Source organism: Azolla caroliniana, unplaced genomic scaffold (assembly GCF_043228905.1).
Source record: "Azolla caroliniana isolate FFs.n. ecotype wild unplaced genomic scaffold, voAzoCaro1.0.p SCAF_14, whole genome shotgun sequence".
Classification (NCBI taxonomy): domain Eukaryota; kingdom Viridiplantae; phylum Streptophyta; class Polypodiopsida; order Salviniales; family Salviniaceae; genus Azolla; species Azolla caroliniana.
In genome coordinates, this window is record NW_028230449.1 from 4,252,423 (window position 1) to 4,267,737 (window position 15,315).

General features: G+C 38.2%; 1 protein-coding gene across 1 annotated transcript; it reads left to right on the top strand.

The window, feature by feature from the left end:
• The first annotated feature begins 6,634 nt into the window (after window positions 1-6,634).
• LOC147855326 (uncharacterized) lies at window positions 6,635-14,180 on the top strand. Its single transcript, XM_087330630.1, has 10 exons — window positions 6,635-6,941; window positions 9,825-9,984; window positions 11,365-11,423; window positions 11,498-11,657; window positions 12,088-12,208; window positions 12,392-12,473; window positions 12,612-12,715; window positions 13,609-13,687; window positions 13,783-13,833; window positions 13,931-14,180. The coding sequence occupies exons 1-10, from the start codon at window positions 6,672-6,674 to the stop codon at window positions 14,012-14,014; spliced, it is 1,170 nt and encodes a 389-aa protein (XP_087186756.1). The 5' UTR covers window positions 6,635-6,671; the 3' UTR covers window positions 14,015-14,180.
• The last annotated feature ends 1,135 nt before the right edge of the window (window positions 14,181-15,315 follow it).

Sequence of the window (15,315 nt, forward strand, 5' to 3'; positions counted from 1 at the left end):
GCTTAAGTGGAAGACTAGAGCTCCACAAGCTTGTAAGCCTGTTTTTCCATCAAGACTGCATTTTGTGTAGGTTCCATAATGCATTTGCATGTTCGTGAAACCATGGGACAGGTTGCAACATCATATACACTGAATGTGTTGTAATGTTATGCATTGGAATAACAATTTTCCTTTTTTTGTAACATCCAATCTTGAATCCTGCCATCTCCATTTAGAGGTGGCACAGGTACCAAGGAAAGTACCAACTTTGTGACTTGATTCTAGATAACACGATGATGTGGCCCAAGACTATAACGAAATGTCATGTCATTGAAGTGCAATAAGTGACCTTGGTCATTTACCACATCTGCAATTGATTTCAACCCCTTCTTTGCTAAAAAATAAGCTTTCTTAGGCTCTTGTTCAGATAGTGATTGTGGGAATATAGCACTCCAATGTAAGCTTTCGAGGCGTAAAGAGTTCCCTGATTCTGAATTCCTACCTCTCCATTTTATGTGGTGCAATACTTCCTTCTAGTGCTTTAGAAGCTTTGAGCTAAACGGACAACCTTTGATGTGACTGTCGAGCTTTCCAAACACTACATCCCAATGGTTAGTATCCCATGAACCAAACGACTTCGTTTTCAAATGATCAAACATATCAGATAGCATTTTTGTCCAAGGCAATGTTTTTTCAGCAAAATTTGGCAATAAAGTAGCTTTTCTAGGCAACATATGCAAATTCAAATTAAGAATATTTAGCCCTCCACTCAATCGTGGAGTGCATATCTTCTCTAGTGATAGGAGTCCACCTTTATGCGATTGCTTAGAGCACCAAAAACTGTTTATGATTTCCGAGTTAATCTTTTGTATCATGTGTTTCTGCCAATCAATCATAATTAAGTAATACTGCATGTAAGCCATAAATATAGATTGCACTATCTGCTATCTGACATGGAGTGGCCATGTTGCAATCTTCCAATAGCCGCTTTTGTCTCACTTTTTGCAGAACCCATTCAACCTTTCTTTTCCCTGTTGCATTCCATCCCAATGGATAGCCAAGATGTCTAACCATTTCATTTGGGCTAACAACTTGACCTGGCCACAAAAGTTGATCCCAAGGTCGCACGAAACCCTAGTGTTGAGCATCACCTTCATTGACTACATCGAATCTAGTTAGAGTTATCTTCACATCTTCAGACAACTCAAGCACAACATAAGACCAATGCAGATCACTATCATCTTAAGTCTCCTTTTAAGCTTGGGACTGAGTATGGTTGCTTCAACGTCACATCAAGACTACCCGACCATGTGTGAAGCTCGATTATCTGTGCTTAGGTCCTTTTCTCATCACAACGCGGATTAATGATGCAACATTTCGTCTTAATCTTCCAGCACACATGCATATTCACCCAGTCTTTCATAGCTCTCTTTTGGAACATTGTTGCACCTCTTCCATTCCTAATCACGTCGTGCCACCTCCGCCTTCTGTCGAACTTGTTAAGGGCCCCGAATATGAGGTTGCTGCTATTCTTGATTCTAAGATTGTGCACAATAAGCTCTATTATTTGGTTGATTGGGTAGGCTATCCTCCAAGTGATTGCACTTGGGAACCCGTCAATAATGTTTCTAATGCTCAAGTTCTTGTCGACAACTTCCATCGTCGTTATCCAAACAAACCGATCCCTACATTGTTAATGCTGACTTCCACTCGTCGTTCTCGAAGAGGAGATAGTGTCATGAATACATAAACATCATGGCTTCACCTGGGCTTGAACCCAAAACCTTGTAAGACATAATCAATAACCCAACCCTTAGGATAACCTATGGTCATATAAAATGATAAAAGCTAATTTTTGTAATATATTGATTATTGTAAATACTTTGGAACATTCTAGAATATCCTAGAACATCTTAGAATACTCTAGGTGTAGAACATTCTAGAACATTATGGAAATCTTTAGGCTATTCTATAGGAACCTATAAATATAGACATACAATTATTCTCAAATCAATTCGAATCAACACTAGACTTTAGCTCTCATTGCATATCTTGTATCCATTCTCTTTCTCTTTCTATCTTAATACACCCATTCTTCTCTTATCATTTCGTCCTTTTCTTCTCGTATTCTCTTTTATCCTTCTTTCATCGCTTTATCTTTTATTATTGGTTCTGACACGATGAAGCATCTGAGGTGTGTGAACCGGACCTGCATCATCCCTTGGTCAACAATCTATCTGACCGACACCAAGTTCTTGGTGATTGTCAGAACATGCAGGACCTTCATTAGTCTCCCCTTCTGTCCGACATGGCTCAGGGGGACATCATCGACATGCTCGATGGGATGTGAGGTGTCGTCACTGGTTTCGACAACCCCCGGTTGTTCTGGTTTCTCCAAATATGAGAACTACTCTTCGTGGCTCGTCATGTGGTTTGACGCTCTAGAATCAACATACCACACCTCGTTTGGTTTTGAGGTGCTTGTCTTCATCGAGTTACCCTTGTGCTTCATCACAAAGGTCAGGTCCTTTCCGGCTCCTTCCGAGACTTTGGCGTAGTGTGATCGTTCTTGATTTCCTTCTTCGGCTCTACTCGATCCGGATTTATCTAAATCAACCTTCTTTTTCCAGCACTCACTTTCTCTGTGGGCTTTCCGGTCACAATACAAACATTCCATTTCAACCTTCCCTTGCTAGTTTCCGGTGCTGCCATGACTCCCCCTACTTGTGGAGGGTCTGAAACTGTTGTCGGCATGTTGATTATGCCTCTGATTCTGCTCTTGTCAGCCGCCACCATTGCGTGCCGATCTGCCTTCGTGTACAACATCCAGTTGTCTGAATGTGTGCTCATTGACACACCTGTGTGGTTCTCTTCGACCATAAGCATCGATTGCAGGTCAAAAAATGATGGTGGCTTCTCCCTTGTGTAGATAGCCATCCGGGTCGACCCGTACCTCTGAGCTAGACCACCGAGGCAAATCTATACCATTTTTTCCTTGTCCAAAGTCATATTGATGGACCCCAAGGCGTCGCAGATTTCCTTGATTTTGGTGGTGTAGTCAATCACCGTCATATCCCTCTATCAGATATTGTTGAGCTCTTTTCAAAGCTGCAACTTACGGGCCATTGTACTTGCGACGAAAATCTTCTTCAGATTTTCCCAGGCCTCCTTCAGCGTCTTTGCATCTCAAATGTAGTCAAGCATCTGGTTGTGCACACAAGACATAAGGTATTACAAGAATCTACTTGACACCTGCTCCCACGCCATAAAATCCTTGAGTGCCGGTTCTAGTGCTACTTCTTTTTCTCCCTGGATGTGTTGTCCGTCGATGTTGTCTGCCGGACCTAACACTTAGACGAGTAGAATATATTATTAGAAGCGTTAAAGAAACGCATGTAACGGTTCACGCTAGGAGCGTAACGGACTAAAAGCCCTGTGTATATAAAGGGCGGAAATCTTCTGTAAAGGGCTAGCAGGTATTTTAGGGAGCTACCTTTTGTAATACAATACTATCTTCTCTGATTCTCGTGTATGTGTCAGTCTTCTACTGCTTCGTTGTAGTATTCGGTTGGTAATTGTGGGCTAGTAAGTGTAGGGTAAGTGTGTATATGAGATCACGCACTGGTGAGCTTCGGTTGTAGCTATCTCCCTTCACATCCAAACAATAAGCTCTGCTTTGTAAGCCTGTTACGCTTCGCGCACCTACATATCTATTCCTTGCACCGGAATCACCTTGAAGTCTACCTCGAAGGACTGAGAGTAGACAGTGTTCCTAATCAGTAACAGGATGTAACTCCAGTAACCATGCCAGAGTAGGTACTGGTGCATCTTGTACTCCCAAGACGCGTAGTTGCTTCTGTCCAACTTCTCGGTCGGAAGAGCACCACCCATTCCTTTGTCCATTTTCTTCTTGTTTGTTCTTTTTTGGAGATTAGGGTTTTTTTGTATTGAACGCTTGTCGGCAGCAGTGGATTCTCAACCATCGCGCTCTGATACCATGTAAAGTTTCAAGTGTGGAAGCTAAATAGAACAGAATCGGCTCAGCCGGAAAGCAACAGAGAGAAAAACTGAGAAAACAACGGAGATGAATAGTACGTGGGAGAGACAGAGAGAGCAGAAGACTGAAAAAATCTAATTCGAAATAATATTTCTTTGTACATACAAATGTGCTTAGAGAGCACTTTTATACAAGTTCACAAAGGACAGTCAGAAGTATTGACGAGTAATTCAATGCTCATAACTGAGCTACTGACACTAACTCCTAAAAACATAATTGTCTACTAGGCTAGGAGCGTAGTCCTCTAACGGCCTATTGGCTCCCTGTGGATCTGGCTCACCGATCTGGGCCTAGCCGATTGGTCTTCATCCGATCCGGCCCATGTTGAGCTTGCTTCTCAACAGTATTCAATTTTGGTAAACTTCATCACAAACTTTCATTGATAATTAGGTTAGGACATTATATTAGTAGTAGTCAATTGGTTTATGAAGATAATTTACTTCATTCCGTGTTCTAAAGCCATCTTAGGGATAAAAACAACACATTTTCTATTGACAAATGTGGTAAAACTACATGGTCTTCTAGATGATATTTATTGGACTAAGGGGCACAATTCATTTCATGCTCTAAAAAGAATCTTTTTCAAATTCTCGAACTTCAACCACACTATTATCTGCATTTCATCACCATGGTGATGGAAACACAAAATTGATAAATTAGGTTCTAGAACAATACAATACCTTTGTTATATGGTGATTTCTCAATAGAATGACTGGTTCAAATTCGTACCACTTGCTGAATTTTCCTTTAACACTGTACTCTCTTAAATAAACAAAGACCCTTCTATGCTAATTATGGTTTACATCCATGATTTGGTGTGGTATTCCCCCTAGCTCAACAAATCCCTTAGTGGAAGAACACGCGTATATCTTGAAATGTTGCTTGAGCTTACCCATGCCCAAGGAAAGCACAACTCCTGTTTCAAGTTTGGCTTTTATGTCATCACATTGCAATGACATATCTTTATGCCTTGAAGTTTGAATACAAACATTTGGGCCCTTTCGGCATCGTGGACAAAATTGATCAAGTACCTTTCTGAATAGCCCTTCTAGAACATTTATGAATCCATGATTTCTTCCAAATGTTGCTTTTGGAGCCATACTATGCATCCACACTTCATCATCAAGAACATATTCGACCATTCCATATGGATTTCTGAATTTGAGATGATCACAAGGTTTAAGCAATCCTAGATTCAAAGAAGATGTACCGTTAACTCTGGTGCTTAGATGTGGAATTGGTGGCCTTCACATAGGCTAATATATCCTTAATGAGGTCATATTGAGATGTGTCCGCCCTTTTGCAACTAACTTAACTTGTGTGGTAGGGTTAAGGCATTGACACATCAACTTGTTTATGACATTGGCCTCTATCAATGATGACATCTAGAATGTCATAGCGATTCATATGTAGTCTGATGACCACATAATGCTCACCTTTATGATGGTGATCATCCATCATTGGTGGCATTCTCCACCACAAAAGGTGGCATGCCCCATGTTGTCCAAAACCATTAGTTATTATTGAGAATGACGTTCTTACACTATCATCCGCTTCAATTGGTGATATCATGTATTACCATTATCACTTGTGTGTTTAGGTGGTGATAGTCTTCCTATTGCTACCTTCGTGACACTTCATTGTTGTTATCGCCACTGTCATGTGATTGAATGTGTGACCCTATTGGCAATCAACATTTGACATCGTGACCATATATGTCATCTCTGTTCAAAGTAGTGAGTTAGTTAGTTATATTTATGTGTGGTACGTGCGCCATCCTTGCAACGTGAGGATGGCCATTACATTCACAACTTGTTTTGTACGTCTCAAGAGGGGCAACAAAACGGTGGAAAAAGCATGTACAAAAAAAACCACGATCTTGTCAACAAGTCATTCCTTAATGCTTTCACACATTTGATCATGGGGAACATGACATGATACACAGACACGAGGTTCACACCTCTCTAGCGCTTTTGAATCTTTGTTTCGAAAGGACTTCTCACCCAAGTTGGAGCAAGAATCATAACTGGGCAACACGTGGGTCCATATCCCATGGATGGCCACTCCTTTTAAAGCTCAAAGGTAAAGCGGGGGTTTTTTTTTTCCATTCATAGTTCAGATCATGGCATACAAACAAACGAAGATCTGAGCCGAGAATCCACAAGACAGGCGTTGGGGACAAGAATGATACGCTCATGACATGACAATCTGCATGCTCTAACACATGTACGAGAATGAGAACGAGAACGAGAACGAGAACGGGCGGGGGCACACATTCATATGACATGGTGGTGTGATTTCTTTCTGTATTTCCCAGAGTCTTGTGCTTGTGCATGGTGTGGCACACTTAACTACCATGCATGCACAAGTTCATTTGATTTAATATATTATCATCAAACGAATATCCTTATTTGTTTTTATTCATTTATCATCAATCCTTTGGCTCCTTCTTCTTCTTCTTCTTCTTCTTCTTCTTCTTCTTTGAACCCAACAAATAAAGAGAGAAGAAAATCCAATGAATTAATTAATTGTATTTAGTATCACTTGCATCTTCTGCATCTTCTTCTGCATCTTCAGGATCCTGATTCCCCTCCCCCCCCCTCCCCAAACATAACCAAACTAAATAATTAAATCCATGTGGGTTTGCCATCACTATACAGATTATATGTTGATGATGATCTCTTCACTGCCCACACAAAATGCTTGTGTTTCATCGTGTTGGGCGATCAGAACTCACCCTAAATTTAGAGTTTCTTTCATTTCTTCTCTGCAGACGAAGAAGACATATGTGAAAAGATTCGATCTCCTATCTCTGAGAGCCACGGCGAACGGAATCAGTGTAGATGATCTCCATCCGAAAGTGGATATTGTTAATGGATCTGAGAGCACTAGCTATACTTCTCCGGTGAGCATTTTCTGTCTTTCCATACATATAATAAATATTGTCTACTTTCTTATTTTGGGTTTTCGGATTTTTTTCCCCCTCTTTGTGACTATCTCCTTTAGACCTCTTCTCTTAGCATTTTCTGTCTTCCTCTACATATAAACCAAGTTTTTATGCACGAAAAATAAATAGAAGCGACTAAAGAATCCTGTTATTTATACATATAAGATGCTTAAGCCAGTTAGATTGTAATTCTCTCGGTCTCTCTCCAGCATGGGATGATCCAAAATGGAGAAACTGCTGAAGTGAAGGAAACACCTGTGATGGTGGGAGATAATGGTCTTTTTATGTGAATGAAAAAGATGGTGAGGTTCTCTTCCACAACGCGGGGGTCTATGTGCATGACAAAATTGCTATTGCCTGATTCATTTTAACCCCTTTGCAGTGTCTTGGTTGAGATCCCACTTGTGTAGCCTGCGATTGACTCGTAGCATGAGTAACAGCAATGAGGCTAAATAAATATGTGAAAATTGACCTCTTTAAATAAGTGCAATGTCTTTTGGATGCTATAATCCTCGTATTGTTTTCTAGGTAAAAAGATACATTATATGTCAGGTTTTAATGAGCCATGTTGAGTATGCTTCTAGTCTTAAGGAAGATAAACTAGATTTTCAAACCATATTGAGGTTTCCCATTATTGATCTAATAATAAGATAATAAGTGCAAAAGTGGGCGTGTGGTAGGAATCAGAGAAAATGACATTGATGCTCTTGTATCAAAAGATCTATATCTCAAAAGGCAGATATGAAACAAGTTTCTATATTTGTTTATTGTTGTGAATATGGAAAGTTTCACACCTAAGATGGTGCCCACAAAATATTCCGGTGAGACATTTGAGGAATCGAGTACACTGGATAATGAAAAGGTGCATGTTTGGACTCTAGAATAGAGGGGGTCAGTTTTGACAAATTTGGTGGATTTTGGGAAGGTAACAAATAAAAAATTACATCATTCTGGAATTACTGAACAACTATTTCGTTTCAGAAAGATTGAATGATGGTATAGGAACTACTGGTTGAAGGATGAGTGGAGATCTAGATCTGCTTGAACAATTTTTTTTTTTAAACTCAAATGGTAAAATTGAGGGAGTAGATCTGGAGGATGTAATTGGCATGGTGCCTCCCAGTGATATAGTTTTGCTTCAGCCATTGTATATAGCCCTCTATTATACTTTCCTCAGAATTAAAACCACTCAGTAATTCTGAGGGAGAGATAATATATCTAGAAGAAGAAAGAAAGACGTGGATGGTTCAGATTGATGAATCCCGGATCCTATTGTCAAATCAAGAGATAAGATTCTAGCATATAAAAGATGTTGTATATTTTACATAGTCACAGTGAAGACAGGCTAGAAGTTTTTGTCCAAGGTTACTTTCAGCAAAATCAGGGCAAAGTAAATAGTATAAGGTGAATGGGAGGGCTGGAAAGGAAATTCGAATGAGCTTGCAACACTTGCAGCAGAATTGTATGGGCTGGAGCAATCCATGGTGGTTTGGGTATTCAGATTTAGCTCTCAAAAGATCATTTTTCTGAACAAATTGGATAACAATTCAGACATTGGATTGTCTGGTTTAAAGTTGGAGTTAGATGAGCAGAACTAGGGCCAAGAAACTGAATGATGCATTCTTAATCGGTAGAGTATAGAGATGTGGTATCAATAATTCAATAGTTCAGTCACTTAAAATTCTCAATGCTTGAGTTGATGTATAAGAAAGGCTTGGGAGAATGGCTCAGTGAAGTCTTTCTGGCATTAATTTGATGCGTGGGAGGAAATGTTTGGCTTTTACAAAAAAGGAACATCATAAATCGTTTTCTGCAAGGGTTTAGATTTAGTGTCAATAGTCAGCTACAAATGATCCATGCCAATCATCTTTAGAAAGATGGAAGGCCAAAGTGTTTTGGAGGATCATCCTACTTCATTTTGACAGACGATGACTCTAATAGATGATGTGGGTATAATTCCTGAGAAAATGAATGTCAAAGACCAATCGAGTAGGAGAATTCCTCTAGGATCAGTTTGAGAAGTGTCATGCCAAGGAAGCACTTAAGGCAATACTGTTTATCTTACAAGAAATGATTATCACAAGAGGGTGCTTATGTGGCCGAAATGTTCCAATGGTTCTAATGCATGCGATCCTCATCAAAGTTTTCATATCCATCATTTTTTCCTGGTGTCTTCGGATCATCCATCAATTTGTTTGTATGTCTGGGTTCCAATTTTTTTCAGGATCAGATTAAACTTTGTTGCTTGTCAGTTAAAAACGACATGGCAGCACTAATCCTCTCTCATTGCTACCACATCTGGTCTTGTAGACTGGATCTCTTTTTTTTGTACACATAATATACGATTTTGTACATACCATTGCTTCATTAAAAAAACCATCAACAAGTAGCCACAATTTGATCTTCATTCTTGGGGAAATTTTAATTTTTTCTCATGTTGGCTTGTGTATTGTGGGAAAGCTATTTTTTCTTGTAAAGAAATATAAGCAGTTCATACTTGGAAGTTCAAAAACTCTAATTCTATTATTGTTGTCTTGGGAAATAAAAGTGTTATTTTCTCTTGACATTGAGATTTAGAAATACCCTGCAAAAGAAAATGTGATTCTATATCTTTAATTCAGGGTATTTCATAAAATTCATATGGATGAGGATTGAAACTGAATTTTCTTGATTTCAAATATTGTCTGCAAGGTCTGCAAGAATGAATAAAAAAACAGAGAGAGTGGTCATGTGTGGTGCATCTTTGTTACATGCTTAATTTGATTCATTCATGCTTATTTAAGTAGATTCAAAAGTGTGCTCGGCATTCAACACTCACATGAGAGTCTTTTGAAGGATTAGAGAGATGAGGACTGGGAAAAAGTCCTTAGATTGCAAGAATCTGGTGCCTTGGAAAATGTAAAAGTTGAAGGATGCAACAATGGAGGTCTGATAGTGCGGTTTGGATCAATTGCTGGATTTCTGCCCTTCTCTCAAATAGGAAGCAATCGGTCTCCAGAAGGTTGGTTTCCTGTATGTGCTTGTTTAGAGTGAGAGTTAGAATGAAAAACCATCTTATCTATGAGTAAAAACTTTTGCAAATATCAAATTTGGTAGACAAATTTTACCGCCCTAGAACAATGCTGTGTATACCCCAGTCTGATTCATGTTGGCCACATATACAGCATCATACCAGACCACAATGATATTACCATAGTCATCAAGGAGCAGGATCAGGGAATGGGAACAGAAACAGGCACAGGCACAGGCATGCCACACCACAAAGCAAAAAGTAGGGGAGTGGTATTATAAAATAGAATCTATGGAGTTTAGATGAGATGTATTATAAAATAGAATTTATGGGGTTTAGATCAGACCGCCTATCTTTTCTCAAAAGGCATGGAATGTAGTAGACAATGTACATAAAACATAGTTTGTGTTGGCATTTAAAAGGGATCTGAAATGTCAAAACTCTCATTAAAGATCATAGAAGCTCTGAAATTGAAGTAGCAAGCATAGACAAAAAGGGATAAGATAAAATCCTGTATAGCAAGCTTATACATAACAATATAAATATAAGCTAAGAGACTGTAACATTGACATGGGACTGATAATGAAGCTCCTTAATCATGAAGCATAGAAGATGTTGTAGCCTTAATGATTGTTGATGCTATAGTAGAATATGTTACGTTCGTCCAAAATGGGGGTGTGACCACGAAACAATGACTGCTCTCATAATACCCCTTCAGTTGTTTCAATTGCTGTCTAAGAATGCATCCATGCTTGCATTTGCATATTTAGTGAGAAACTCAAAATGTACACTCAAAAAAGACCAAATTTGATGTTTTTATCAATGGTAAGGAGATTTTGTTTTTAGTGAATGTCTGTGCACACAAACTCCATTATCTTGTTCCCAACAAGAGGTAACTGATTGACTAATAAGAATCTTCATCGGTTGTTGTTCTACTCCATGCCCAGGAATTAATTGTCAGTACTTGCACTCTGGTATGATGCTATGCATCCTACAATTAATTGGTCTAGTGTCATGGAAGTGTAAATTCTTTGGTCTATCGGCCACACATGTAATATAACGGAGTACAATGTTATTACATCAGGTTATTATAATATTGTTTAATCGTTTTGTACTACAGATAGCACTAAAAACATTGGTACCATTGCATATGCTATTTTCACAATTGCTGAATATTCTTTAGAAACTAATGATATATGCATGCTTTTCTAGGTCATAAATCTACACACACACTGACACTCCCTCTCCTTTCTCTCTCTGGTTGTTGGCTTGGTGGTTTACACTGTCACATCTATTGTAAAGGGCAAAAGGATAAAATAAATAATGGTAAAGTTTTGTGGTGTTGATCATACTTCGAATATTTTTCTGCAGATGGAAAGACCATTGCTGATGTGGGCAAGAGATTGATAGGGCAAACACTTCTAGTCAAAGTAAGTTCTTAGCTTTTATAGTTTACTTTTAAAATTTTGTTGAGAAAATATGAAGGCCTAACATTGTGTGACAGGTAATAGAAGCGAGCAAAGATGAGAAAAGATTAGTGGTTTCAGAGAAGAAAGCAATATGGCTCCAAAGTGTAAAACAGTTGAAAGAAGGGGATGTCTTCGAAGGAAAAGTGAACTATGTCACAGACTTTGGTGCTTTTGTAGACCTCCGTTTCCCAGATGGTTCGTATATATATAAGTATATGAATTCTACTACATCTTTCATTAAGTTTCTAAGTGGAAAAAATAACTATCTATTTTAGTACTAGAACAACTGCTCATGACATTGTCTAGCACTAGAACAACCATATATATATATGTATATGAATTCTATTACATCTTTCATCAAGTTTTTAAGTTTATAGTACTAGAACAACCGCTCGTGACATTGTCAAAAGCATACTGAATTTCTTTATTTAATTTTTTGGTATAGAAATTTCTTGAAAGATGTTTAACTTTTTTGGTTTAATTTTTTCTCCTTTGTTTTGCCCAACAATCAATCAAATACCTGTTTTTTTTCTTGATAGCTATCCATGATAACTTCTTTCAACTCACATTCTAACAAACTGTCTTGTGCATATACATATATATTTCTCTTGGATTCTCTTGTTAGGTTCATATCCAGTTACAGGTCTCGTCCATGTGTCTGAATTGTCTTGGGATCGGATCTATGATCCACGAGATGTCGTTCAAGAAGGTCAAAGTGTGCAAGTTAAAGTAACAGGCATAGATTTGTAAGTTCCCTTATTCAAATCATGTATTTTTGTCTAGACCGTTTATGTGTTTCATTTTTTATATGTTCCCAGCCCTGCTTGGAGTGTTGATTGAGATGGAATTCAATGAATCAAGTCTTTGTTAGAGTTCAGGCAGTCATGTCTCAATCTTGTTTTTAACTTGACTCTGAATTTGTACTGCAGGGATAGGATGAGATTAGCATTGTCGATCAAACAATTACAAACCGATCCGCTCTTAGAAACACTAGACACGCTCATGCCACAAGTAAAAATAAATAAATAATTTCATTTGTGTTTTGTGCCTATATATATATACAACAATATAAATCCAATGCAAAACTTGTTTTTCCATATTTTACTTTTCTGTTGTTATTTTGTGTTTTAAGCAAAACGATCATACCAGGAAGATCTGATTGATGGCGTGGTCAATAGTGAGGATGATAACAGCTTAAATGAGTCATTGCCAGGCTTAGATGAGATTTGCCAAGAACTACTCCAAGAAGATGGGTGCGTAAACAAATTTGTTGCTTTTAATCTTTTTGTTGGAAATTGATTTGTGTAGAACCAGTGGGATGCCTCTCAACTAGGATTTTGGTAATATTAATATAGACAAAAATGACATGTGAAAATGCAACAGGTATTTGAAAATGGAAAGATGATCAACATAACTATTGCATCAAAAAACTATTTGCCTTTGCAACAGTAAACTGAAAACCGAAATTGTCTACTCAATTATTAGTTGGAAATTTACATAAAAAATGTAGATAGATGAAACAAGATGGCAGGATTATGTCGTTCATAGTTGTATATAAAGTCTATTGTTCTTGGTTTATGTAAAGAACACATTAGGCATGAATGAATAACTGAAAAAGGATTTTATCTTAAAATTTGAAGGATTAAAATATGTTTCTTGGACTTTGACATGCTGACGAAGAATTTTCACATGTAACAGAAAGCCATAGAAACTCTCATTCAAAATGAACAAAGATAGACTAAGCAAGACAACCATTGAAAGAACGCATTAGACATAAATGAAAAACTGAAAAAAGGTTTTATCCTAAAATTTGAAGGATTAAAAGATGTTTCTTGCACTATTGACATGATGATAAAGAATTCACTTCTAAGAGAAAGCCATAGAAACACTCATTCAAAATGAACAATGATAGACTAAGCAAGACAACCATTGGTTAGCAATGACAGCATAAATAAAAATGAAATTGAAAGCTCAATAACCATTACAAGGTTGGTTTGAATTATATCTGTGTGACCATTGGGTAAAAACTGCGCTTCACACTCGTTTTTATGAATGTATATACAAAACCATTATTTCCTGCATTTATCATGCTCAATATGGGTGTGCATGATATTCACCTCATCTTCTCATACTTACACATGGCTAGGATTATCGAGGTTACCTTGGGGAGAAAGGCGATTGAAAAGCGTGTTGTTTCTCAAGATCTCGAGTTATGGTTATCGAACGTAAGCATTACATATTTTTGCAACTGTTACCTCTAAATGAGGTAAATGCATATATCGAGTCTATTTTTCATTATGAGCTCCAACTTTGATAACAGGCTCCTGGAGAACATGGAAGTTTCACTCTCTTAGCACGAGCTGGTCGTCAGGTTTGCGTTAAATTCAATATATGTTTTTGCAGTCCATAGGGCCTCTGGAAATCGCATCTTGGAATCATAAAATAACCTTTAAATTGTTATTGTAAAGGTACAAGAGGTTCAAGTAAAGACCACACTTGATAAAGAAGGTATGAAAGCAGCTGTACAACAAGTAACTGGAAGGGTTCCGTAGCCAATGCGAGTGGCACAACCCTTAGAAACTTGAATAATTAACTCATGACAACCCTAACCTCATCACCAAGCTCAATTGAGAGAAACTGGGCCTTGTGTTTGTTTGTATTATCAATATTCTACATATACACATTGTCAAGTTGTTTATAAATTTATTTTCCCCCCTAGTGAAAAGTAAGTACTCAACAATATAGAGCACAACTCAACATCAAATTACCACCCAAAAAGGAAATGTATGTTACATAATCGCATTACCTGTAGGACCTAATTGGAAATTACATCTTGAAAGATAATGTCAAAGAATACAAATGTACGATTAAAAAAAGGTTGAACTAAATTTCACATTACTACAAAAGATGAAACATATATTAACACTTTCAAGATGGTGAAATACCCTATGGCACCAAATGTAAGGGTGTAATAAGTAGTAGGCATGGTGGTGTGTGTGAAAATCGGAGGAGAGGGATTTAAGGCCCCATCAATCTCTCCTAAAATCAAGGCAAATATCCCTCTTTGAAAAGAGTAGAATATTTGGCCACTCATTTTGTAATAACCTCACCCTTTTCCACTATAAAAGGGGATGAGGAGGCACCATTGAGAGGTCGCCATTTTGTCGTTTTGAGGTAGATCGTTAGGGTTTCTTTTCTTCTTCTTCATCTTATCCTTATTTCGTTTTAGGGTTTTGGTTCTAGGTTCCCCTTTCTATCATTTTCTTTTCTCTTGATTAGGGTTTAGTTCTTCTTCGTATTCGGTTCGATTTTCTTCTAGTTGTGCTTGAGTCCGGCCTATATGGCCGTGATTGTAAATCATATCGTGGCTTTCATGCCTTATAATGGAGTTTGTTTGATGAACCTTGTCTTGGTCTAGTTCTTGTCGTGTTAATCCCTCGCACAGTATGCTTCCCCCTTTGTGCTCGGAAGCTCGTAAAGGTTAAGCTCCCATTCCCACTCTTTTACTCTCGAGTCCAATACCTCTGTGGTCCTGCCCAAGCCGACACGCATGCACGGATTTCCGTGACATCTTTGATGAACTTGATGTGAACGGACGGCAAGGGAGGACGAGGATGGAAGGAAAGACTTCACGGAAGTAATGGCGAGGATAGTAATAGATTTCGTAAGGAGAAAAGAAAGACGAGATGCGGCTCAATAAGCCATCAAGAGCGTGGTCAAACGAGTTGGCCGTTTCAACGGGGACGAGGTTCCAAATTTTTTGAGAGCTTAAAATGCCGAGATGACGAAGGGGGGCGTGGACAAAGCAACAAGGCTATAGTATTTTTGCTGGGTGGTGGCCATATTGATACAC